The following is a 23,993-nucleotide window of genomic DNA, read 5'->3' on the forward strand; positions in this document are numbered from 1 at the left end:
AAGAGATTGTTTTCGTCAAACATAAAATGACAGATTAAAAACGAAAACGTATTAGGCACAAATCACCGGTCATCGCTGCTGTGTCTGAGGTGGTAGCTGCGTTGAATCTCGCTCGCAACAACTTAGGCTTATGTTGGTTCGTTGGCACTGCGTCTGTTTTCCGTGAGAAAAAATGTCGTGGCGGCTTCCGGTTTTGTCGTTGAAACAGCGCGAAGTTCAAGCTATGTGTTTATTTGCGGCAAGCACCCTTCCTCGCGATAAATCTACTCTTGACAATAAAAACAGATCTTGACAATAAAAATAAGACGTTCACTGTTTGCCGTACTTCCGCCGTACGTGTTGTGTATTTCTCTTGTTGCGATACGTGTAATCATGATGTACATTTATTGTGTGGGTCGCTCTTCTGCTGTGTCCGATCTACAGCGGGAGCGTTTCAACCAGGTAAAACCGGCTGCGCTGACACTGAGTGACGGGCGAGTCAGCTGCTCAGTGCTGCATAACAAATTAGGGTGATACGTCACATTTGGCCCACTTTTCGAACTGTTATGCTATTTGAATTAATGAACCACTGAAAAAAATATCAGATTAGCGGGGGGGGGGGAATGTTTTTCACCTTCGCCCAGGAATGAACATTGGTTAGCCAGCACTCATGCCTCCGTCACTTGACATGCTGGTAATAAAATAAAAAGACGCAATTAATAAATATCCTAATTTCGGTGCTACAGTGTAAGAACATAATTCTTTTTGTTTCTTTCGTATTTTCAGTCTTAGTATAATACGTACTAGTCTGTAGGCGCAAGATGGCAGAAAATAAACAAATAAGAGCAATCGTTACACTAACTCAGTCAAATGATTGCTCTTAAGAAACCAAAACAATGAGTGCATTGAAAATCTACTAAAATACAGACAAAAATTAGCTATTATTAGGACTGATTATACAAGGCAGTACCAATCTCGCTATTTTTTTTTAAATCACAAGTGTCATGTTATGAAACCAAAAAACACAGAAGTTGTGAGGAAGACAACCTTAAAGAGATGAAACATTTGTGAACACGGGTTGTCGCTAGGGCCATCGTCTTAACATGCAGACTTCTTCAAGGCTGCAACTGCCAACCTATCTGAATTGTGTAGGGCAGATTTAGCAAGATGAAGGGAATGTGGGATACACTGGTGCTAACAATCAGCAAATGTCCGCAAAACATTTCACATATGTTGTACCAACAAGGCGAAAATTCATCCCTTGCCTACTTTAGTGCATTTTGTATATTCTTCATACCCTCTTCTCCAACTTAAACAAAGCAGGGAAGGCCACATGCGAAAACGGGGAAATGAAAACCAGAAGTCGGCATGCTGAATTGGGTGAGTTAAAAGCCGATCCCACGTAATGGCTTGCACCAGGGTAAAAGGGGCAATCAATCAAAAGCCCATGAAACAGAAATGAGGGGCAGGAGGGAGCAAGGGTTTTGCATGGATGGGTAGAAAAGGAAAAGACATTTTGCTGAATTATCTTTGCCTCGAGGAAGCACCACCTGACAATAGGGATAATTAGCCTTAAAAATTCCTAGAAGAATGGCTTATTTTTTATAGGTTTTCGTTGTGTATATTCATGTAAAGTTGGTTCAAGTGCCCCCTTTGAAACATTTATACTTGTTGGCTGGAATGTATTAAACTTGTGAATAAGGTGCGGCAATTTTTCTTTTTCGAAAATATGGTTACTGTGTTTAAGATTGTTGAAGATATGTCCTGCCACTATAAATTGCTGCACCATTGCTTCCAGGCATTTGCCATGCTTGCTTGATGCCTATTTAATGAAACGTTAACAGGTTGTCCTGTTTGTTCCGTAGGGTTGAGAACTGGACTAGTTGGTGAAATATCATTTTAACATGTGGCGTAGTAGCGCAACTTTGACAGGGACACGGAGGACAAGAAAAGCGAGTGTCGTGTTTTCCTGTACTCTGTATACCTGACGAAGTTGTGCTACTACACCATATTAAAATGTTGTCCTGTTTGTGACAATATGTATATTTAATCATGTGGATAATGTTTGAACTAGTTCAGGTAAAACCAAATTTTATACTATGCATAAATCAATTTTAGTGCGTTTAATTCTAACATAATCTTGAAGGTGTGTGCAAGTCCTAAATCTTAGATGACAACTAGGTATTATGTGTACAAAAAAATGCGGGTTACATTTGCATGCACTAACATGTCGGGGAACATTTTCCGAAGCGGCTTGTGGCTAATTAATGTTGGGTAATACTTGCGAAAGATATTATTTAAGTTTGGAAATGTATTTCAGTATTTGATTGCAAAGGCTAGCGGCTGGTTAGGCTGTGCTAAGGGACATGTTCAGCTAGTGATGATTTCCTCATTTTCAAGCTTCATTTTGGATTTTGTTCAGAGTGTTGTGCAGGTCATTTTGCCAAATGTCTTCTTTGGCTTGCCTAATTGGTGAGCATAGTGATCGTTGTCTCTACAGACGCTTCTTAAACGCTTTGCCTGTCTGATGAATATTTCTTCTTTGCCGTGTCACAGATGATGGCTTGTGTAGTCTATGTATTATAGCTGGCTATTCGTTTGCATCATGTAGAGTGTAACCTTTGATTTCTCTGTAAAAGAAAGAACTCCAAGACAGCCCCATTAAGATGCACATCACAAGAATTCACCACTGAAGATAAAATTGGGCCAAACATGTTAGCAGCAAGAACAACATTGTAAACCAAACCAAGATCTTTGTTTTTCTTCTTTTTGTCCGGTTCGACTGGGGGTGGAGTCCGCTTCTCCTGCACATCCTTCCTTCTCAAAATTTTACTTGGTTCTGCCCTGTTCATTTTTCTTTTATGATTGGCATTGCCTGCCATATGTTTATGATGTGGGCAAAGGATTCGTATTTTTTTCATACCTCCCATTAAAGAATGTTTCAATAGATACCGTCATATCTTGGAAGTTAATTTTGCTGAAAGGGTGGTTCATGGTAAATTTACTGCTAGGGTGAAACTACTTATAATTGCCAATTAATGCAATTGTCATGAATGCATGTCAGAAAGGAGACTAGCAGCAGAGATATTGAATCTATTTTTTAAAATGATTCTATTTTCAATAATATTAGTGTTACCTCAAGACAACTTATCCACTGAAGGATCAAAAAACAATATTTAAACCAAGAAAAATGCACGTGTTAGTCTGTGTTTGTGATAGAGTTGTAAAGAACAAGTGGAATAAATGTCATGTTTTGCCACTATTGAATTTATGTGGTTAAAACTAGCTGTGGAAGGAAACTCTGGAGGGATTTATAAGCCTCTGCTGCTGTAGTCTCGAGCAGTTTGGTTCCCTTCACTGCAGCAATGCGACATGGGTGAAATCACATTGTACCAACTCCGTACCCCCAACACCAGTTTGCTGTGCAGCTTTGCACTTGATTCACAAGTTTCTTGTGTGTATTTTACAAAAGCATTACAAGGATACTGAAGAGAAATAGTGACCTTGTTTGGATTGACAAACTGCCCTATGAGAACTCTAATGCCAATGCCATGTGTTTCACTATCCCAAGTCTATTATCAGTGTAGAAAATTGAGGTTGAAGTTTCACTATCGAAATTTGTGCCGAAATGTCCATGCGTGACGTCAAAAGTTTTTAAATGTATTATTCATAATTTTCTATTGGCTCGGTGATATATTCTAAAACTTCGTATGCTAGGTCTATGACACCCACAGATGACAATGTCCTTCATATTTATCGATTATAAGCTATGTAGAACCCAGTAAATGCCATCAAAATTAATGATGTCATGGTGTTTGGTGAGACATTTTCTTTGCGCGGTTTCGCACTTGCAAAGCGTCGTGTCGTGGTAAGAGTGGTGCAGTGAAATTATACTTCAATAGTATGCGAAAAATTATTTCGCTGTTTAGTGTCTCTTCAACACCCAAAGAAAAAAACTAACAAGAGTGATGTAGAGTAGCTGACCAGCTCATTCACCTGGCCCAAAGAGAAGTGAAAGTCAGTGTAGTTGTAATGTTAGGTGTATCACATCTCAATGCGTATAATCCTAGGAGGATGGAGGATAGGAAGCGTGACACAGAGGACTATTTATCACAACAGACACACATTACATGTACATTTAAACGAGCCCGTGCACAGCTTTTCTCAAACAAGCAAAAAAAATGCAGTCTCACAAGTCTGCAGCACTATGGTACCTCGTGAGGCGACGTTCATACGCCCGAGCAGTGCACTATGAAAATGTTTTTAAACAATTTGTTGTGCGCTCCGTTAAAAAAGGTTTGCCGTCAACATAACTGGGTCATTCGCCACTCATTGCAACAAAAAAATGACAAGTTCAGTTTTTGTGTCGGTACTCTCTTACCATTATTTACTAACTGAATTGGAACAACCAAAACAACTGCAAAACAAAGCACATCGCCTTTTGAAGGCATCTATTGGCAAACAAAAAATGAATTGTGGCCATTGGATAGGCGCTGATAAAAACAGAAGTGGGCACACTTTCTTCAGCTGTAGGTTGAGGTTGCTGTAGCCAGTAACCGCTGAGCGCAGGCCACGTGCTCAGGTTTTCCCTTTCATAAAGGACCACAGTGTATAACCATGCTGACTATGACTGGTAACGTGGAAAGTGTGTCCTCAAAAGCTCAAAGGCTACACATGGCTGAATATTGCCCTCATTCACACAACTTGTTTAATGGACATGCAACTTTCATCACGGTGAACTAAAACTTGAAACAGTATAAACGTATTAGCTATGCTGTGCTTCTTCTCTTTGCGTAGAGGTACAAGCTGCCCAGGTTCTTAGTACTTTAAAGTAACAGATACACACTGGCCCAAGCACTAACTCACACTTCATACTACTGTAAAATCCAGAGAAATCACACCCTGGACGCTGAAAGATGATCTGGAAGGGGGCCCTTGCTTGGTCTCGTACACTAATTCAATATAGAAGTGCCTTTAAGAAAAATGCACACCTGTGTTTCTAATGAAATGCTGTATTGAACACACACGCATTTACTGTTTTACAGACCCGAGGAGAATCCTTGTGTGAAATTTCAGGTGTTATGACAAAGCGGGAAAGATGTTCTACAAATGTTCAGACAATTTGTGACAACTCAGAATGCAGCCCCCAAGCATCACTTTGTAATAGTGTTAAAAAATCTTGCACATATATAAGAACTTTCAGAACTTTGCTTCCCAAGAACTGCTGCTGTAGAATTCCGTAGTGGAGAACAGGTTGAAAAATAATTGCGGGAGGGGAGGGGGCGCTTGCTCTGTATTTTACAGTGCCCACTCGCGATTGAAGTTGGAATGGAGGCACAAGCATGTTTTTTTTTCCATAGCATTGCAAGGGCTGCACAAGAGGCCCATTGAATGTGACTACCCGTACAACCAAGGAATGCTTGCCACCAATTCAGCTGCTCTATCTGCGAGTGTTCTCTTCACACTATTTTAACTGTGCGATACTTTGCAGTAAAAATTCACACCTATTTTCATATAGTGCTTCAACCAATTTTGCCTAAATATCTGCAGTCCGAACAAAGTGGACACTTATTACAGTTTCTTATGAAATTTTATGCTTTGAATTGCAGCCCGAGTCATGCAGTGAAGTTCATGCATGTACAGTTCACTCACCGCCACCTTTATTTAGGAGTGGAAAGATAGGCTGCTGCTTGAATTGTAGAGAAAAATAAAGGAGGAGGTGGGGTAATTCGCCATGTCTGTTACAGGTAGGTGTACTTGCTGCCAAGGACCTCAAAGGAGGATAAGTGACAGTGGTGGAAATGAATCTGCACTCCAGCCAAATGCACAACGAGCTAAGTCAGGAACATTATTGAAACGAACCATAAAATAAGCATTTTAAAATTGCTAATGAAGCATTGTCTTCGCTTCATCATCCAACATGTGGTCGTTTTCATAATTTCTTTATTTTTCCTGCATCAGAAACTTCAAGCTGAGTATTCTGTTGTTATTACTAGCACATATGTTTGCAGGTGCTTATTTTGCTGCAATCTTGGATAGGATATTTAGTAAAAGTGCTCAGTGGCATTAATGTTTATCTGCTCCCTCATTTGGTTTTCATAAAGGACCACAGTGTATAACCATGCTGACTATGACTGGTAACGTGGAAAGTGTGTCCTCAAAAGCTCAAAGGCTACACATGGCTGAATATTGCCCTCATTCACACAACTTGTTTAATGGACATGCAACTTTCATCACGGTGAACTAAAACTTGAAACAGTATAAACGTATTAGCTATGCTGTGCTTCTTCTCTTTGGGCTTCTTGAAGCGTCACCTACGTCATGCACCAAAACATGTGAAGTTGCTAGCATATCAGTCCCTCGTCAGATCGAAACTCGAATATGCCTCCCCCATATGGAACCCGCCCCAAACATACCTCATTAACGACCTCGAATCTGTTCAAAATCGCGCCGCTAGATTCATTCACTCCCAGTACTCATACGACATCAGTATTTCATCCTTGAAAGCACAATCCGGTTTATCACCCCTCTCTGTTCGCCGCCGTATCGCCACCCTTTCTCTCTTTCATAAATTTTTTCATTCTTCTCTCAATGCAGCTCCTTACATCCTCCCCCCGACATACATCTCACACCGCACAAGCCATCCACTTCAAGTGTCCCGTTATCGTAACAGAACTGCCGCTTTTTCCGCTTCTTTTTTTCCCCGCGCCGTCAAGGATTGGAACGACCTTCCCTGCTCCATTGCTTCAACCACCTGCCCATCATCCTTCGCGACAAATCTTACAAATCACCTATGCTGCGAAAACTAACGTGTTCAAATGTTCTCTTTTCCTGTGTATCCACCCCTTATGTAATACCCCAGAGTGGGGTCCTTAAGGAAATAAAAATGAATGAATGAAAGATGCACTTTTTTCTAGATTTTCACTTGTATCTAATTGCAGAGAATTCATATTGATTCTTGAGGTGTGTAGTAAATAACAAGCAACTTTTTAAGGCAATGTTACCTTATCATTTTCGGTGATATGTGGGGTTTAACATTCCAAAACCACCATATGATTATGACAGATGCCTAACTTTACATTTTCTTGTCAGTAACTTTTATTAAACATTTCTATTTGTCCTGAAGCGTTATTTTTTGACAGTATAGCTGCGTGACTGCTGCACAATTATATAAAATTAGTTTGCCTAATGAAGAATAAATTTTGTTGATTTGCAAAAGGTGTGTGTATGGGCCCATTTCAACATATAACCAACTGTTTCATACATCCTCCCATGCAGTAAATGTTCCCTGGTGAACTTGTCTTCTGGTTTGAACAAATTTGAAAAAAAAAAGGTCATGGCAATAGGGAAAGCCTTGAAAAATCGCACTGCTAAATAATGCCATAAATTCTGTGATGAACCACACATTCACATGAAAAAAACTGGGAGAGGAATTTCGCAAGCACTGTGCATCTATGCTAGTTTAGAGAAGAATTCAAAAAATTAAGTTCGACAGTTTCATCACGCAAAACTAAAATCTGGTTATGAGATGCACTGTTTCAAGTTAAAGCTTAATTATTTTGACCTCATAATCTCCCTGATTGCATAGAACTAGGGCACTAGTACATATCACAACAGATATGTACATATCAGAAATGAAATCTAACCTTGACCTACCCAATTTAACTGTCCGGAGGAAACTGGCGCGACTGCATTTTTTACATAAGATATTTTTTCACAATCCATCAATGAAGCGAGACCTCATTTCACAACCGTCATACCACTCATCGCGCATTGATCATCAGCATAAGGTTGCCATTCCGTTTTGCCGCACCAAATTCTTTTCAGCAGCCTTCTTACCGAAAACAGCCGCCGATTGGAACCACCTTCCCTCTTCCGTTGTATCAATAACAGACCCTTTGTTATTCAAGACTGCAATTTCTCAGCAATGCTTGTAACTATACGCAGTTTCCATTATCTATCTTTGTCTTGTATGTGCTTGAATTCTTATACATTTTTAATTGACTTATGTTGCCTTCCTGATTTGCGCATCTGATGCTTGTTTCTTTATTTTGTCTTTTTTTCTTGTGTGTTATATATGTTGTACCCACCCCCTCTGTAATGCCCTACGGGCCCTGAGGGTATTCTAATAAATAAATAAATAAATAAATAAACTATTATATAGAGACTCCTGAGGTTCGCAATCAATCCTGTGATCTTGTGCAGAACTGCACACAGTGGCGGATCTAGAAGGGGGACGCTAGAGGCGATCGCCTCCCACCCCCAAGCCTGTCAGTATCCCCTCCCCCTCTCTTCAGTGCTTGCCGTCTACCTGTTATCATCAATTAGGACAAATGACTGGGATTTCTTTAAGCAAACATTAATAGTATTCATGCTATGATAGAGTTTTTAAGCTAGTAAAAAAACAAAAAGTAATGACCATTCCCGTCTCTCATTTGTTAATTAAAGCAACCCCCTCCCCCTAAAATGATTGGGATCCAACCCTGACTGTACGGTACCATTTCCCTTTACCTTAGGGTCAGATTAGAGATACAGACTTTCTTTCTTTCAATGGACTATTTCATATATAAATAAAGACAACCGTATTTACACTGATGATTTTTAAAGCTACATGTGTAGACCAAAAAAGCATGTATATGCGACCGATGGTATAGCGTCCTGTAAAAACAAACAGTATTGCTCATATGCTCTACAGCAGAATGCTGAATAACGTCACTGCCTTGAACAATAGCTTAAACAGAAACCTCTTCGTGGTGAAAGGGAGAAGTGACATATTAATCTCTTTTTTGGCATCTAGCATCAAATACTATGCTAAGTCAGAGTGAAATATGCAAAGACAGACAATAATAACACGACACTTCCGGTTTGTTCAAATGACTATATTGAAATGCACAGGCATAAAGAAGAGGATAAATTTGGTGCTACTACATGTATATGCAACAAAGTGGAACCTCAATACTAATCACTTAAATTCAATTACCTCTATGACTATGGAGATCACCAGCAATGCTTTTACTGAATGATCTTACTCTCTTCATGAGATACAATAAAACATCACATTTGAATTATACAAGTTTTCTGTTTACTAAGTTGAGGCATTTGTTATTAGATCATTTGTGATGTGTTTGACAATCTGTGCAAATGCATAGCAATTGAAAAAGCACCTGTTAAATCATAGCAAAAAGACTTTATTCATTACAGTGACGTTCAATATGACACCATTATTAATAATCAATAATAAAACACAATATGTTCAATAAGACACCATCCTGACACACTAAAGAAAATTCAAATAAATTGTGACAATCTTGACTTCAGAAGTATTTGAATTTCTAGACATTTAATGTTCAGGTATTAGCAGTTTGTTATAAAAGGATAGGAAAGAAGCTATATAAGAGTAAACACAGAGCTTAGTATAACATTGTTCGGAGGCCAGCAAAAGAGCTTAAGACCTAGAAAAACAGTTGACTTTCCTTCGTGTTAGTGAAGGGCGTTAAAACTCTATTGCCAAAGACTAGCAAAGGCTTTTTTATTCTCAATCAAGAGGAGCCTTGCCTTGGTTTTTCTGCTAAGAAAGCATTTTCTTTTTGACCACCAAAGCCTCCTCAGGGGGTGTATAGCATCTAAAGATCATAAGTACTTTTACCTTCTCAACTAACTCTAACCAGACAAACTTCCTAGTTTAAATGTATAGCTGCAAGAGGTAAATTGAATTTTTTATTATGCTTTTAATGGAGAGCAACGTAGGTTCCTTCTACTCTGCTGTGCATGAGCCTGAAAGCACAGAAACTTATGCGAGTACAAAAGATCTGTACATGGTGACAGACTCCCAATAGTGCTGTGATCAAGTGCTCCCAGCTTATTTTTAACTGCAAATAACCTGCTTAAAGTGCTACAGCTGTTGTTTCGTACCTATTGACCACATATTTTAGACAAATACTATTACGCTGTGCTATAGTCCGTAGGCATGGAGTACCATTTGAGTGCTTTTTAAAAACAAATGAACCAGCTGTTGTCGATCGTAAGGGCATGTTTTCACAACCAAAAGATTACACAGACAAATGTTGCAACAATAGAATTTATTATGCATTAAATATGCCAAGAAGGGATCTTTGAGTTGCAGTTGAAAATCGCAATATGGTAGTGCATTATTAAAGTGTCAAGGCCCTCCATTGCCCTGGTCCTTTTATTAATGTGTGAGATGTGATCTTTTAATAAATAATTTGCATTATGAGGTGAGAAAAAGCAACAAGACCATAACTGATATTTTATGCCCAAAATAGATTACTGCTAGATCATGAAAAAAAGATGCACCGATTGAAATACACCGCACTTAACTGCACTGTGGAATGTACCATAATGTTAACGTTATCTTCTGCCATAAACATATCAAACAACACCTTCACATACAATCAACACCTATACATAGCCTTCATAGAGTACGAGAAGGTGTTTGACTCAGTCAAGACATCAGCAGTAATGCAGGCACTACTGAATCAGGGCATCGAAGAACGCTACATAAACATACTGGAAGAAATCTACAGTGGATGCACAGCCACAATAAAGAAAGCGGAGAATTCCAATAAAGAAGAGTGTAAGGCACATAGATACAATCTCTCCAGTGCTATTCATCTCGTGTTTACAGGAGGTTTTCAGAACCCTAGCTTGGGAAGAGTTAGGAATAAGAAATAATGGAAAGTATCTTAGTAACCTGCGATTCGCTGATGACATTGCCTCGATGAGTAACTTAGGAGATGAATTACAGCTCACGATTACAGAACTGAACATGGAAAGCAGAAAAGTAGGTCTGAAAATGAATGTCCACAAACTAAAGTAATGTGCTACAGTCTCGGCAGAAAACAGCACTTTGCGATAGGTGGAGAGACGCTGGAAGTTGTAAAGGAATATGTATACTTAGGACAGGTAGGAGCCGCCAAGCCGAACCATGAGAGTGAAGTAACTAGAAGAATAAAGATGGGGTTGATCACATTCAGCAAGCATTCTTTAATCATGAATGGTAGTCTGCCACTAACCCTCAAGAGGAAGGTATATAACAACTGCATCTTGCCAGTATTTACCTACGGAGCAGAAACCGGGAGGCTTACAAACAGGGTTGAATTGAGGAAGACCCAGTGAGCGAAGGAAAGGAAAATGATAGGTGTAACTTTAAAAGACAAGAAGAGAGCAGCGTGGGTCAGCGAACAAACCAGGGTTCAGGATATCATATATAAGAATAAGAAATGAACATTGGCCGGGCACATTGCACGTAGGCAGGATAACCGCTGGCCATTAAGGGTAACTGGCTGGATTCCCAGAGAAGGCAAACACATGAAGGGGAGACAGAAAGTTAAATGGGGCCATGAGATTAAAAAGTTTGCATGTATAACATGGCAACGAAAAGCACAAAACCGGGTTGATTGGCAGATCATGGGAGATGCCTTTGCCCTGCAGTTGGCCTAGTCAGGCTGATGATGACACCTTCAATGTACGACGAGGTTTAGATTTAGGTGTTAAGCAAAAAGTGAGCATGCCAAAGTTGCGCTGAAAGCAAAGCACTCGCTTTTTATGCAAATCGCAATTCACAGGTGACCACTTGACACACCAATCATACAATATATGTATAATGCGGTGGTCCACTGCGGCTCATGTCGGCAGAACCCTAACAGCAAAATTTGCCAAAAGCGTGAGCAATAAGCTTGTTTGCAAGACCGAACATGTACATGGGCTTCTTTGCAGACGTTTTATATCTTCTAGAGACTTGCCTAAGTATGATACACCATTTTTGCATAATTTTGATGTAATTAGTGGACTGTTTTTTTTCTTACATTGTCATGCAAGCAGCAGCCAAAGAAGTAGAGGCCACAAAAGTGTACAGAACTGAACCGGTTTAACTTGGTATAACCATTCACGTGTGATCACCGACAGGGTATATCGCAGTCACAGCTTTTTTTTTTTCTTTATGCTACTTGGACTATCTGTGCGAGTAGTGGAAATAATGCGATATTCATACCGCCGGTGTCACAAAGACACTTGTGACCGCGGTTAGGGCATCTGCGCCAAACTCGATGCTGTATAGCGCAGCAGCGACAAAGTTGTTGCGCGCGATCAAAATTTCTCGAGGAAAACCGGTATTAGTCACCGCTACACGGCCCGGATCAAATACAGTGCAGCGGGACCACATGCAGCAAGTACCCGTGTGACAGCGTTCACTAAAGCGCGTCAGAGCGCACCGCGCATTCAGAACTAACGTCCACACTGAACAGTCAGCACTCAAGCATCACCATATTCGCAAGGAATAATATCGCAATAATACAAACCGCCACACAACAAATAGAGGAAGCGCTGACATAACACCATAGCCAGCGGCGCCTTTACATACCCGAAGTACAGAACACCTACCACTGCCCGCACCGCTCCAGCCAGCGCGGGCGCACCTGCCACCTACTAGGACACCTACCACCTACTAGGAACTAAAGTGCCTAGGGATGTTCGCGCAATTTGGCACCAAGGCCATAGAGAAATAAAAAAAAAGGTTAAGAGTGGACACTCCCGTAGACCCCAGCGGCCCAATTGACCCTAGCACACCTGGTGGTTGGTGAGAGCAAGTGGCGTGCGCTTCCTGTTTCGGGTTCACTGGCGCAAATTTTGAATTACTTTGCGTAACCGACGTTTGGCTATGACGAAAGTTCATAATTTTAGACCACTTTTCATCGCCCAAATGGATAGTTTTTGTAGGTCGTTTTGATTGAGCGATTCCCTGTTTTGTTTCGTTCAGTGGTTCGTGCGAATTGGTCGTGACGTAATTTTTATTTCGATTAAGTTATAATAAAAAGATGCAGGTAATGATAATTCACTACGGTTTTATTCATCGCGCTTGTGTTTTTCTTTTTGAACAAGTGATCAATGTATATATCAGTCAAAGAGACAGAGTATCCGCAATGTTTTATTCAAAGGCAAGGTAGAGTCTCAGAATATAAAAAGCACAATATGACAGAGGTAGACAACAAATGCATCTCGCCTTACAAATAAATTGTAACAAATATTGTAACAAATACAGAGAGAACACAGGCAACGCACACATCGCTAGAGTTGGCAGAAGCCGAGAAGCTGGTGAAGTATGACACACCGGACCAGTGGGTAAGTAAGGATCTATGGCAAAAACACAGCGCACAATGCTGATGAAGAAGGAAGAAATGACATATACACAGCAATGAAGTCGCGAATCACGCCTGGGGTTAACCGAAATAATGCATAGAAAAAAAGAGCGCACAGAAACCACATGACACAATATAGCAGAAAGGCAAAGGTGCAGTGTGCTGGCTGTGCTCAAGAACAGCTAGCCCAAAATTAAAAAAAGCAGACTTGATGCCTGCTTGTCCTCAGAATGGTAGGGCTTTGCAGCTTGCTCACTACATGAAAAACAAACTTTATGCTACAACACTGGCAGGTCTTGTGGCTCTTCTTATGCGTCGCCTTCATCAAAAACTTAAGATCCCAAGCGATTTGCGTCTGGGTGTTGCTGTGACGCTTGCGAGCTAAAATAGATTGTAGTCATCACTTATCCAGAATTGTGGATCTTAATTGGTGCTACGAGAGCGGTATTACAGGGCTAATAAATAGCAGAAGGAAACCACTTTGGCTCATTATTTTTTACAAAGGCTCTACATCGTACGTTATCACTCACAAGCTATATAAAAATAAAATGGCAGCGTCCGCAGCCCCATCAAACGCTACAAGTTTGGGTATTCTTTTGAGAATTTTGATGGGCGAGATGAGGAGGTTGATGAGAAGCTAAAATACGAAAAGCGTGATAACGTGAACCGTGCGCACTTCATACTGTGTTCCTTACCCGCTCGAAGACATTTCAACAAGCGGTTTTGTTATCGATATATTACTTGAGCTGGAGAGATAAAGCATACACAGTGACCAAGCGACCCACAGTAAAGTGTACAGTTCGCCCGCATTTGCTACAAAAATACAGACAGGATACCCAACATTCTTTTTAAGGTTATGCAAATCACTTCGAGCGAATACACAGTGTCCCTACTCCTCATAGCGGGTAACCAAAACAATGTATGCAACGAAGGAGTGGTTAGTCCAGTTGAACAGAATATAAGTATATAAGACCATAATGAAGTCTGCTGTAACGAAGTAATAACATAGCAAAGCTATTGCAGGATTCGGCTCAACTCGACTACTTTAAGGTAAACCCGCCGCTAATTGCTAACCTTTGAACTTGTCAAGCTGTATGCCTGAGATTGAAGACTGGAACCTAACCCTATCCAAGTTTCGGTTCATAAAACGCACATGCCAACATAAACGAACCCGGCAAAACATTATCAGAAACTTCGCGCGACACACAGCAGAGCAGAAATGAAAATCGCCAACACTTGACAGATGGTGATACAAAACATCGCACACTTTCAGGTGATGTGCAGTGGCCTCAATTATGGCAAGAAAGTGAGATTCAAGTTGTTGTACGTATGCAAAAGCTGCTTCTGATGGCACAGTGAGATTCCCAAAAAGTTTGCTGGGGACGTGGTATGCTTTGAGCATTGTGAAATACTGGTGGGTGCCCTTAAGCGTCTCACTGTCGTCTTTCAGTAACTGTAGGCAACTGCAACCGTCACATGCATTCCGAAGGAAGTGTTTGATGAGAAAACCAGCTACATAATATGCAGCGGAGTCATCGATAATATGGGAGTGAATGTTGGTCGCAAGTTCAGAGAGATCGTCTAGAGCGGGAAAGTCGTCAGGCTGTGGCTGTGCACACTCTTCATATTCACAAGAGACGCACTGGTGAGGGAGAATGGCGAGAGCTGCTCCTGGAGGAGGTCACATTCATCATCCTCGACATTTCCGTATTGTGACAGCTTGAAGAGTTTTCTTATGCAGATGTGCTTCAGGCCACAAATAAATTGTGCTACATTGGGGTTGGTGTTGCAACCCTGTTTTTGCCTAATGTGACCAAATATGTTCTCCAGAGGATCCTGTTGAAGCCTGCGTGTTAACAGGTATTCAAAATTGTAATTTTTGGAGAGGTCGTCCCATAGTTGACAAATTGCTTGAATTGTAATTTGCCAACCTACGATGGTTTGTGGTTGACGTCTGCCAACAAACTGCCATGATGCAATCCAGGGAAGCTGGCCTCGGAGGAAGTCAATCAGCTCTGAATCATTTTTCATGATTGCATGTCGAAGATTTTGCGAAGTTCTTTTTTTACTCGAGCTGTTCAAGGCATCGAAAATCCTGTCCATACGATCACAAAATTGAGCTGTAGTGATGGCCGAGGCAGGCAGCACCTTCGCATACACCAATGCCGTGATAGCAATCGAAACTGATGCACTGAGGACCTGAGTTGCTCTGCTGACCTTCATATTAGAAAAAGGTTTCTGATGAACGTGCCGTTCAGTCAACTTTGGAGCCAATCGCAACCGCAACTCATGTGAGGATTGGTAAAGGCTTACAATGTGCGACCAGTTAACGATGTCATCCCCAATGTATAACTTGTGTGCTTGGACATTATAGTGCGTTGTTTTAATTAAATGCGGAACATCAAAAATGTAATACACCCGCTCACCATTAACTTCAAAGAAAGGCTTTGCTACAGTTACTCTTAGTTGGTTAGCGAGACTTACATTTGAACTGCCATGATCACAAATGACTGCTTTCACTGCAATATTAATGCTCCTTAGCTCCAAAATGAGTGACACCAGCAAGTTATGCATAACAGATGATGGTGTTGATGTGTGCAACCGGTTGAACCCACTTTCTCGAAACACCAACAAGAAGAAAAACCAGTGCTGGATCAGCGATGGTTGAAGTGCGATGAGTGCCATCATCTGTAAAACCCTGGACAACGTCTCTTGCAGCATGATAGTACAAATTCTTTTTGAGTGCTATTTCGTCGAAAACTAAAGCGCACACTCGGTCCCGTTCATTCCAAGCTTGAGTATTTGTTGCAATGGAAGAAAGGATTCCTGGAATTATGCCTGGAGTCATCTTTACATTAGCTAGCCACCTCCTTAATGAACGCCGGGAGGGCAAAGAAAAATATGGAGCCAGAAATCGGTATGCTCGCGGACCTCGGAAGTTTAAGTAAAGAGCGAATTTCTTGAACCACACGGGAAACCGCTTGCCCTTGCGTTTGGGCCTCAAGCGAACATGTGCAGAAAGAAGTTTAAAAACCTCCTCGGGGACGTGTGGTCGGATAACTCCAAGGACCTTTGAAGTCGATGACGGTGCTTGGTGAGGCTGTCTCCGCAGTCTTTTGATAGTTTTCTGCTGTGCTGCTACTTTGGCTTGCAGATGTTTAATGGTTTGCTTGTACTTCATTGATGGAGACATTGTCGCTGGCACACAGGAACGCACTGCAATAAACAAAAAATGGATGTAAAAGCGAAGAACAACTAATCCCATACGAGCACTTTCCTCGCTCTTTCAGACCCAAGGTGCACAACTTTCTGTGGTGCAAAGTTTTCGATTCCACTACCTAAAAACAAACCATTCACAATGTTGACAATGCACAAAACAAATGAAAATCACTGAGAGCCCACCCTTACATTTTGTAAGTGCACACGTAGTGTCCTTTTGAGGATAGTTTCCTCAGAATGTCCTAAACATAAAATAGCACATTAAAAACAGCTGCAATAAAAGCATAGTCACCATTTTCTCTAGGGCACTCAGGCGTGGAGCTGTTGGCGGAGACGTCTTCTGGAGGGTCTTGTGAAGCTTGTTCAGTGCCTCGGACAGTGCTGTCGGAACAATCTTGTGAGCGGCCTGCGGAAGTCTCTATATCAATCCACTCTGGTGTTGAAGTGAACATACAACTTACCGGTCACACAAGTTCCTTTTGTGACAGCTGAACGACTGGTTAAGGTTTTCTCCGGCAAGACGAAGTCAGCAGAAATTCTTTCACCAGCTACAAGGGAGTTGCCACCTGCAGAGGTTTGGTCAACAGTCAATTTGGGTAAAAAAAAAAGAAATCGCGACAGTGAACGCACCCTGCTCATCGGGGCACCGCAATGTGTAGGAGCCGCTTTTTGAAGCCTCTACCGCAGGTCCTGAAAAAATGAAATTACGACAATGTGTCAGTAAGAGACTTAAAATAACACAAACTGAAGCTCATCCGCACCTTGCAGTGCAGCTTCTGCAGCCATGTCACAGTGACTACTTGAAGCGATGCTCAGAGAACCTGCATATATGTGCAGTTGGTACAAGTTACAAAGCTTGTAGCATGGGGAAACTTAAACAGCTCTTTCAAACGCATAAATTGGTCGAACGTGGAAGAAAAGAGAAGGCGCCAACTAGGAAACAAGTAATTTGTGATTTTTGGAATTATCAACAGTGCCAGCTTTCACTGATGAAAGGTATACGTACATGTGCACTCAGGCTTGAAGATAGCGTGGAATAGTTCTTAAAGTCTTTCAAAACAAGTTGCGCAGGTCCAGAGCATCAAAAAACGACAGAAATGTAAAGCTGCTGTTAGGAAGGTAATAGCCCACAATTCACAAAATTTAAGACTTTCCAAGTGTTACTTCTATAGTGAGGTTTCTCCATCGGCTACAAAGATCTTCGCGGTTAACTGTCGCCACTGATTCAATACAAGTGGCTGCTATTGCACATATTTGAGTTTCAGTCAATCACTTACATGGTGCAGCAGGTTGCACACTGGGAACAGCCATTCTTGTAAGCCTTGTGTGCCCAGGGTCCATGAAACTTTGAGCAGTAAAATGGTCGCTACAAACCCTGTACGTTGCGTACAATAGGCTGGCCAGCTTACTAAGGAGATCATCGCGTCCAGCATACTGCATCCATGCTTTCATCCTGCATTGGCAATGAACTATCATTTGAAAGGGGAAGTGCTTGAATAGTGATTTTTTATTGTTACCCTCATTGAGCAAGTACGAACAGTAAGCCTAAAGACATGCAAACCATACAAAAGCTTTAACACACCTTCCGTCCCGTGGTATGCGGAAGAAACTCGTCCCAGGCTTCTTGTGGGTTCTGCCATTGTTGAAGCACCACGATACACAGCAGTAGCTGCCGTAGCTTGGACCGCCGGACGGCATGGCATCAGCGCGGTCTGAAAATGTTAGTAAGTGGATGCTTCGCTGTCAAATTACGAAAAAGATATGTGCACGTCATAAGTGTACCAGCAAACCCCTTTGAATGATTAGCTAATCGATGCACAATACAAAACCAGTGATACATCTCTGACCTATAAAACTCTGACTTACAAAGATAGACGTCAAGACCACGTACAAAGATCTTCAGAAGTTTCCAGGCCGCTATCCCTTGTAATGCAATGGTATCGCGGCCTGGGAACTTTAGAACACCTTCGTGCGTACGCAGTATCAGCAGTAAATTGGGAACAAAAATCGTAGTTGAAATTCGTGCGGTAAAATTATATTGGAAACGTCAAAAAAATTGTGGGCAGCTTGCACTAGTGGCACAAGGATAGCGAAGAAACGAAGATGATGGCCACTTGGCTAGTCCAGATTTGCCTCCGGCACACCAAGAATTATTCGTGTTCCGAGCCTTCGGGAAATGCGTCGTGAAGCATGCGAGGCCCAGCGAACGCTTCTCAATATTTTGCACCGAGCCACCGAGCCTATGACCTAGCTGCCAAGCTATGCTCAGCGCACAGACGCTCGCGTCCGTGGCAGACGCAGCACGCGTCGCCTCGGCTTGACGCCGTGCCGCCTTTGCTATACTGCATACGTTGCACAATGTTCCCGTCTAGCCGCCGCATAGAGCCGCAAACTTTCTTTTTAGCGAACCTCCCCATCATTACAAGCTTCAGAAAAAGGACAACTGCGTGAATGACACGCCACGTAAGAAACAAACTCGCACACACGAAGCGCAACGTGTGTGTGTGCATCTTTCTATGATTGTTGCATGGTGTCTTATTCGCGCAGGTGTAACCGTTTTCTAAAAAAAATGACCCAACAAGCCCAACAACATGTCATTCAACAAGCTTCGCTTGAAAACGTGCCTCAGCTGTTATCTCACGCACGAAAACGCCGACGCAGCCGACGTTGACGAAAGCGACGAAAGCTTCCTGCTGTCAGTCATGCATGGGCTTGTCGCTGGGTGGATGGTGTTTATGACAGTACGGCTGAAGAAAAATAATCGCGTAAAGTGTATTGAATAAATTGTTTTTATGTATAAAAAACATACCAAATTTGGGCGTATAATTATTATTTTGTAAAAACAATTCTGTTGCATACTGTTTTTTTTTTGCGCTTGCGTCCTCTGACGTTTGGTGAGAGCACTAGTTCCTTACGTAGGCGTGACGCACTTCCTGAGGCCAGGTTTCGCGGAATGTCCTCTCTTGTCTTTTCCTTTCTCTATGCCTAGGCCGCGCGTGGTCGTGAGAAAAGCACCTAGCGGGAAGCTACTCCTATTAGTTCGCGCCATAGCTCGCCGTGGCGCGGCAGTCACCTGTTTAGAAATTAAATATTAAGCAACGTGAAATAGGTAGGCTTGCCTAAGGAGCTCACGGGAATACACCAAATCAATGAGTACAAGGTGATATGGGATGGACATCATTTGAGGGCAGGGAAGCTATCAGCAAGATAAAATTTGAGAAGAGATTGAGAGAAATAGGGGAGGAGCGTTGTGCTAGGAAGGTATTCAGCTACTTGTACATGAAGAATGTCGATACAAAATGGAAAAAGCGAACCAGAAAATCGACTGGTAAATACTTGGAAAGGAGCAGGGGGCCAAACCAAAAAGAATTATCGGTTAAGAAGAAGGTGAAGGAAGCTGAGAACGATAGGTGGAGAATTGGCATGATTAAGAAAGTCCGCACTAGAGATCTAACGAACTTTTAAGCAGGAAATTGCCAAGGAAAGGATCTATGATAATACTCGGGGTAGTTCTCTACTGTTTGAGGCCAGGACAGGAGTATTGCGAACCAAGACATATCGTGAGTGAGTGAGAACTTATTAGAAGGCAGAGAGGTCGGCCTGAGCTAGTTCGCTCTAGCCTGCTACTCTACACAGGGGATAAGGGAAAGGGGAAGGAAAGAGGGATGAAGGGTGATGATGGGGACAAGAAGAGGTGGTGCGTATGTACAGTAGCCACTTAGCATAGTACCCTACAGTCTAGTTTCTAGTCCAGTGGTTTTTATAAAGTCTAGAACAGCCTTTGTAGCAGTTTTTGACACTGTTTGGTCGTTCATTGCTGACAATATGTGGCTTTCACTTAATGGTGTTCGTCCAATGCTTGCCAACGTTGCAGTTAGCATTTTTCTTTGCGCCACGTATAATGCACAGTCACAAAATATGTGAGCTATCGTTTCGAGCACTTGGCAGCGTTCACAATTTGGGCTGTCCGCACGGCCGATTAGGTGGGTGTAGTGGCGAGTGAAGGCGACGCCCAGGCGAATTCGGTGCAGTATATTAGCATGTCTTCGGCTGATTTTATCTGGAAGACGAAAAGTCATACCGGGGTCTGTTTCCCGCAGGCGCTTGTTCCAGTGATCTGGTAGCGACCAGTAAGTGGCAACGCATTCGCGCATGAGTGATCTCAACAATGTGTTGACGTCACCTCGCGAGTAGGGTACTTTGACGTACATAGGAGTGTTGTATATTGCCGCTCTTGCTTCGCTATCAGCTGTTTCGTTGCCAACCAGGCCGCAGTGTCCAGGAATCCATTGGAGTGTAATCAAGGGACCACTCCTGTGTGTTAGGCCAAATGCTTGGACGATTCCTAACGTTAACTCGTAAAATTCGCCTCTTCTTGAGTTAGAATAGATAGCTTGAAGCGCTGATTTTGAATCAGACAGAATCGTCCATTTAAGCGGTGCTTGGTCGTTCACAAATTTTATGGCTTCTTGTATAGCAACAAGTTCTGCAGCTGTCGAAGATGACATATGATCTAATTTGTACTGTCGGGAAATACCGAGTTGAGGGATCACGAAGGCTGCAGCTGAGGCGGATGAAGTTACGGATCCATCGGTGTAAATGTGTACAGAGTCGCTGTATCTGTCATCTAAATGTGCCAAAGTGAGTTGCTTGAGGGCAATATGAGAAACATGCGACTTATACGAAATTCCACGTATGTGAAGGAACACCAGTGGTTTAGTCAATGTCCATGGAGGCACTGCAGGGATTACGGCAGGTGCAAAGCCTGACGGGATCATGTGCCTATGCATATCGAGGCATCGCGAATAGGTACAGCTTGGTCGGTCCACTTGTAGCGAAGACAAAGGGTGCTGTGCATGTCGGGTCAGTAGACGAAGGTGCACTCGAAGAGGCTCACAGGACGTGTAGACCTGTATAGGGTAGGTGCGTGACTCCTCTATAGTGCCAGAGGTAGATGTGCACCGTGGCAGGACAAGACATATTCTAAGTGCTCGTGCCTGAAGGCTCTCTAAAGTACGAAGGCACGTTGCCCGCATGCTGGAAAGCACAGGTGAGCTGTACCTTATATAGCCCACAAATAATGCCTTGTATAACTGCAGAAGACTTTTCTCCGAAGGGCCCCATCTCAGTCCTGCTATAACACGAAGGACATACACAAAACTGATTAGTTTGTTTCGCAGCACAGTCACATGCTTTGACCAGGACAGGTTGCGATCAATGACGACCCCTAAATAGCGGTGGTGCTTAACCACGGGAATCACTGCTCCGTGAGCGAAGATTGGGTACCGCGACATTGATTTCTTCGTAAATGCCAATGCAGCACATTTTGCTATTGAAAGTTCCAGGCCTTGACGACGTAAGTACTTAGATGTTATTGATGTGCCTTGTAGCCTTGCTCGCAGTTGTGGTCGCGTTGCTCCAGATGCCCATATGCATATGTCGTCCGCATATCGGACAAGACATATCGGGCCAAAATACGAAGGTGTAGACACGATATGCAGCGCGTGTGCAGAGGAAGAAGAAACTGCCGAACACTTGATAATGTTCTGTAAAGGGCTTCACCCTATTGTTCAGGGTGATGGCGCAGAGTTTTTCGAATCACTGGTGTTTAGGGACAGGGAAGGCAAAATAGACGTTAAGCGGGTAGAATTAACTAGAAGTAGGTTATCTGATTGGTGGCTAAAGTCAACGCACGAGTGAAATAAAGTACGAGTCCTCAACCTCAACAAAGTACGAGTCCTCAACCTCAACATTTAAAAGAAAAAAATAAATAAAGTTTTTGGTTCATTAGGTATTACGGCTTGGTTGCGCTAGCCACCGCCCGATCTAAGGGTACAGCCATATCCATCCATTCATCCTTCCGGGACGGTGCTGGAATGTAATGTCGCGTCCTGGCCTCAAACAGTAGAGAACTACCCCAAGTATTATCGTATATCCTTTCCTTGGCAATTTTCTGCCTAAAAGTTCGATAGATCTCTAGTGCGGACTTCTTAATCATGCCAATTCTCCACATGTCAGTCTCCATTTCCTTCACTTTCTTCTTAACTATGCATGGAGATGACGAAAGCGACCGCAGCGCTACCGAAAGATCTCGAAAGCGACCGCAGCGCCACAGCATCTTGATTGATTCTTGCTGCTTCTCTGGCCGCCGATGCTGACACCTCTACTTCTAGCCACCATATCTAATGGTAGCATATACAGTAACTCTAATCCAAGATGCGCAGGGGGGGAAACAGCGGTGACCAAAACGGGGCACGTCCCAAAACACAGACTGGCCCAGTGGTGGCTAGAGGTGTGCGCCGACCCAGTCAAAAATATTCAATGGGTCCAACTGGAAAATTTCCATTTAAAATCAATGGGTGTTGGACCAGTAGGATTTTCGCCACCCATTGAACATTATCCCGTTCGAATCAATGGGTAAACCCTTATATTCCAAAGGGGGATCCAAGTGGCTCACCACTTCAATGCAACTGGTTCAACAGGGGACCCCATTGGCTACCAGTTAAGTGTGGCTGGTGCTGAGCAATTGCCAGTTAGTTGCAATGGTGCGCACCATTTGAAATTGGTTGGTGACAAACTGGTAGCCCCTTTGGCCTCACATGGCCAGCCCATGAAAACGAAATGGTACGCTGGTGGTTGTCCAATTGGTGTGAATTGGCTAACCCGTTGAATCTAACTGGTGGTCAATTAAATATCCCGTTGATTTCAAATGGTCAACCCATTAAGACTAAATGGTACGCAGGTGGTTGTCCACCTGGTGTGAATTGGCTGACCTGTTGAAGCTAACTGGTGGTCAATTGGAAACCCCATTGACCTCAAATGGTCAACCCATTAATACTAAATGGTATGCAGGTGGTTGTCCACCTGGTGTGAATTGGCTGACCTGTTGAAGCTAACTGGTGGTCAATAGGAAACCCCATTGACCTAAAATGGTCAACCCATTTATACTAAATGGTATACTGGTGGTTGTCCACTTGGTGTGAATAGGCTGACCTGTTGAAGCCAACTGGTGGTGAATAGAAAACCCGTTGACCTGAAATGGTCAACCCATTGAAAATTAATGGTAGGCACGTGGTTGCCCGGCAGGTCTCAGTAGACTAACCCGTTGAAGCTAACTGGTAATCCTGTGGTTCCAGATGTTTGGCCCACTGATCGTAACTGGCATTCCAAACAGCCCCCAATTCATTCTAGTTGGTAAGCAAATTCAATGTGGCTGGTAACCACATGACTTCCCACATTGTTGCAAATGGTCAGCACTTTGATGGTAATTGAGACTCCAATGATTCCATATGTTTCAATAAAAGGTTGAGTTGGGCTAGTTGATACATACTTGGATACATGCAGCGCGAACTTAGACAAAGAACACAGACAAGCGCTCGTCTGCGTTGTGACTCTCTGGTCTTCGACCAAGCTGCACTGCATGTATCCAGATGATTGGCCCAGTGACAAAAGCTGGTGTTTAGCCAGTCACCATTCTACCTGGTAAGCCAATTTAATATGGCTGGCCATTAGTTTCTGGTAAGCACTTGGTTGACGCTAAATTGCTAACTGCATTTCAGCCAGCCAGTGGTTGGTATACAGAGAGAGCCAACTGAAGCTAAGTAGTAGTGTAGTAATTGCAGTCTCTTGGCTGACCTATAA

The 23,993-nt window shown here is 42.6% G+C and overlaps 1 protein-coding gene across 1 annotated transcript; it reads right to left on the bottom strand.

Annotated features, from left to right (window-relative positions):
- Nucleotides 1-6,670: 6,670 nt before the first annotated feature.
- On the bottom strand, nt 6,671-19,132 carry LOC142786832 (uncharacterized). The gene is made up of 7 exons (XM_075884506.1): nt 17,935-19,132; nt 17,630-17,805; nt 17,114-17,173; nt 16,983-17,042; nt 16,814-16,918; nt 16,645-16,758; nt 6,671-16,349 (listed from the first exon to the last, which is right to left on the bottom strand). Exons 1-7 carry the CDS (start codon nt 18,048-18,050, stop codon nt 15,700-15,702), a joined length of 1,281 nt encoding a protein of 426 aa, XP_075740621.1. The 5' UTR covers nt 18,051-19,132; the 3' UTR covers nt 6,671-15,699.
- Nucleotides 19,133-23,993: the final 4,861 nt, after the last annotated feature.

Source organism: Rhipicephalus microplus, unplaced genomic scaffold (genome assembly GCF_043290135.1).
Source record: "Rhipicephalus microplus isolate Deutch F79 unplaced genomic scaffold, USDA_Rmic scaffold_34, whole genome shotgun sequence".
Classification (NCBI taxonomy): domain Eukaryota; kingdom Metazoa; phylum Arthropoda; class Arachnida; order Ixodida; family Ixodidae; genus Rhipicephalus; species Rhipicephalus microplus.

What these genes read in the sequence shown, in the direction of transcription:
- LOC142786832 (XM_075884506.1), bottom strand. Translation starts at nt 18,050, where the DNA reads ATGCCGTCCGGCGGTCCAAGCTACGGCAGCTACTGCTGTGTATCGTGG. An exon ending in CGCATACCACGGGACGGAAG is followed by an intron (nt 17,806 to 17,934) that starts GTGTGTTAAAGC and finishes TTGCCAATGCAG; the next exon opens with GATGAAAGCATGGATGCAGT. An exon ending in AAAAGGAACTTGTGTGACCG is followed by an intron (nt 16,759 to 16,813) that starts GTAAGTTGTATG and finishes AGACTTCCGCAG; the next exon opens with GCCGCTCACAAGATTGTTCC.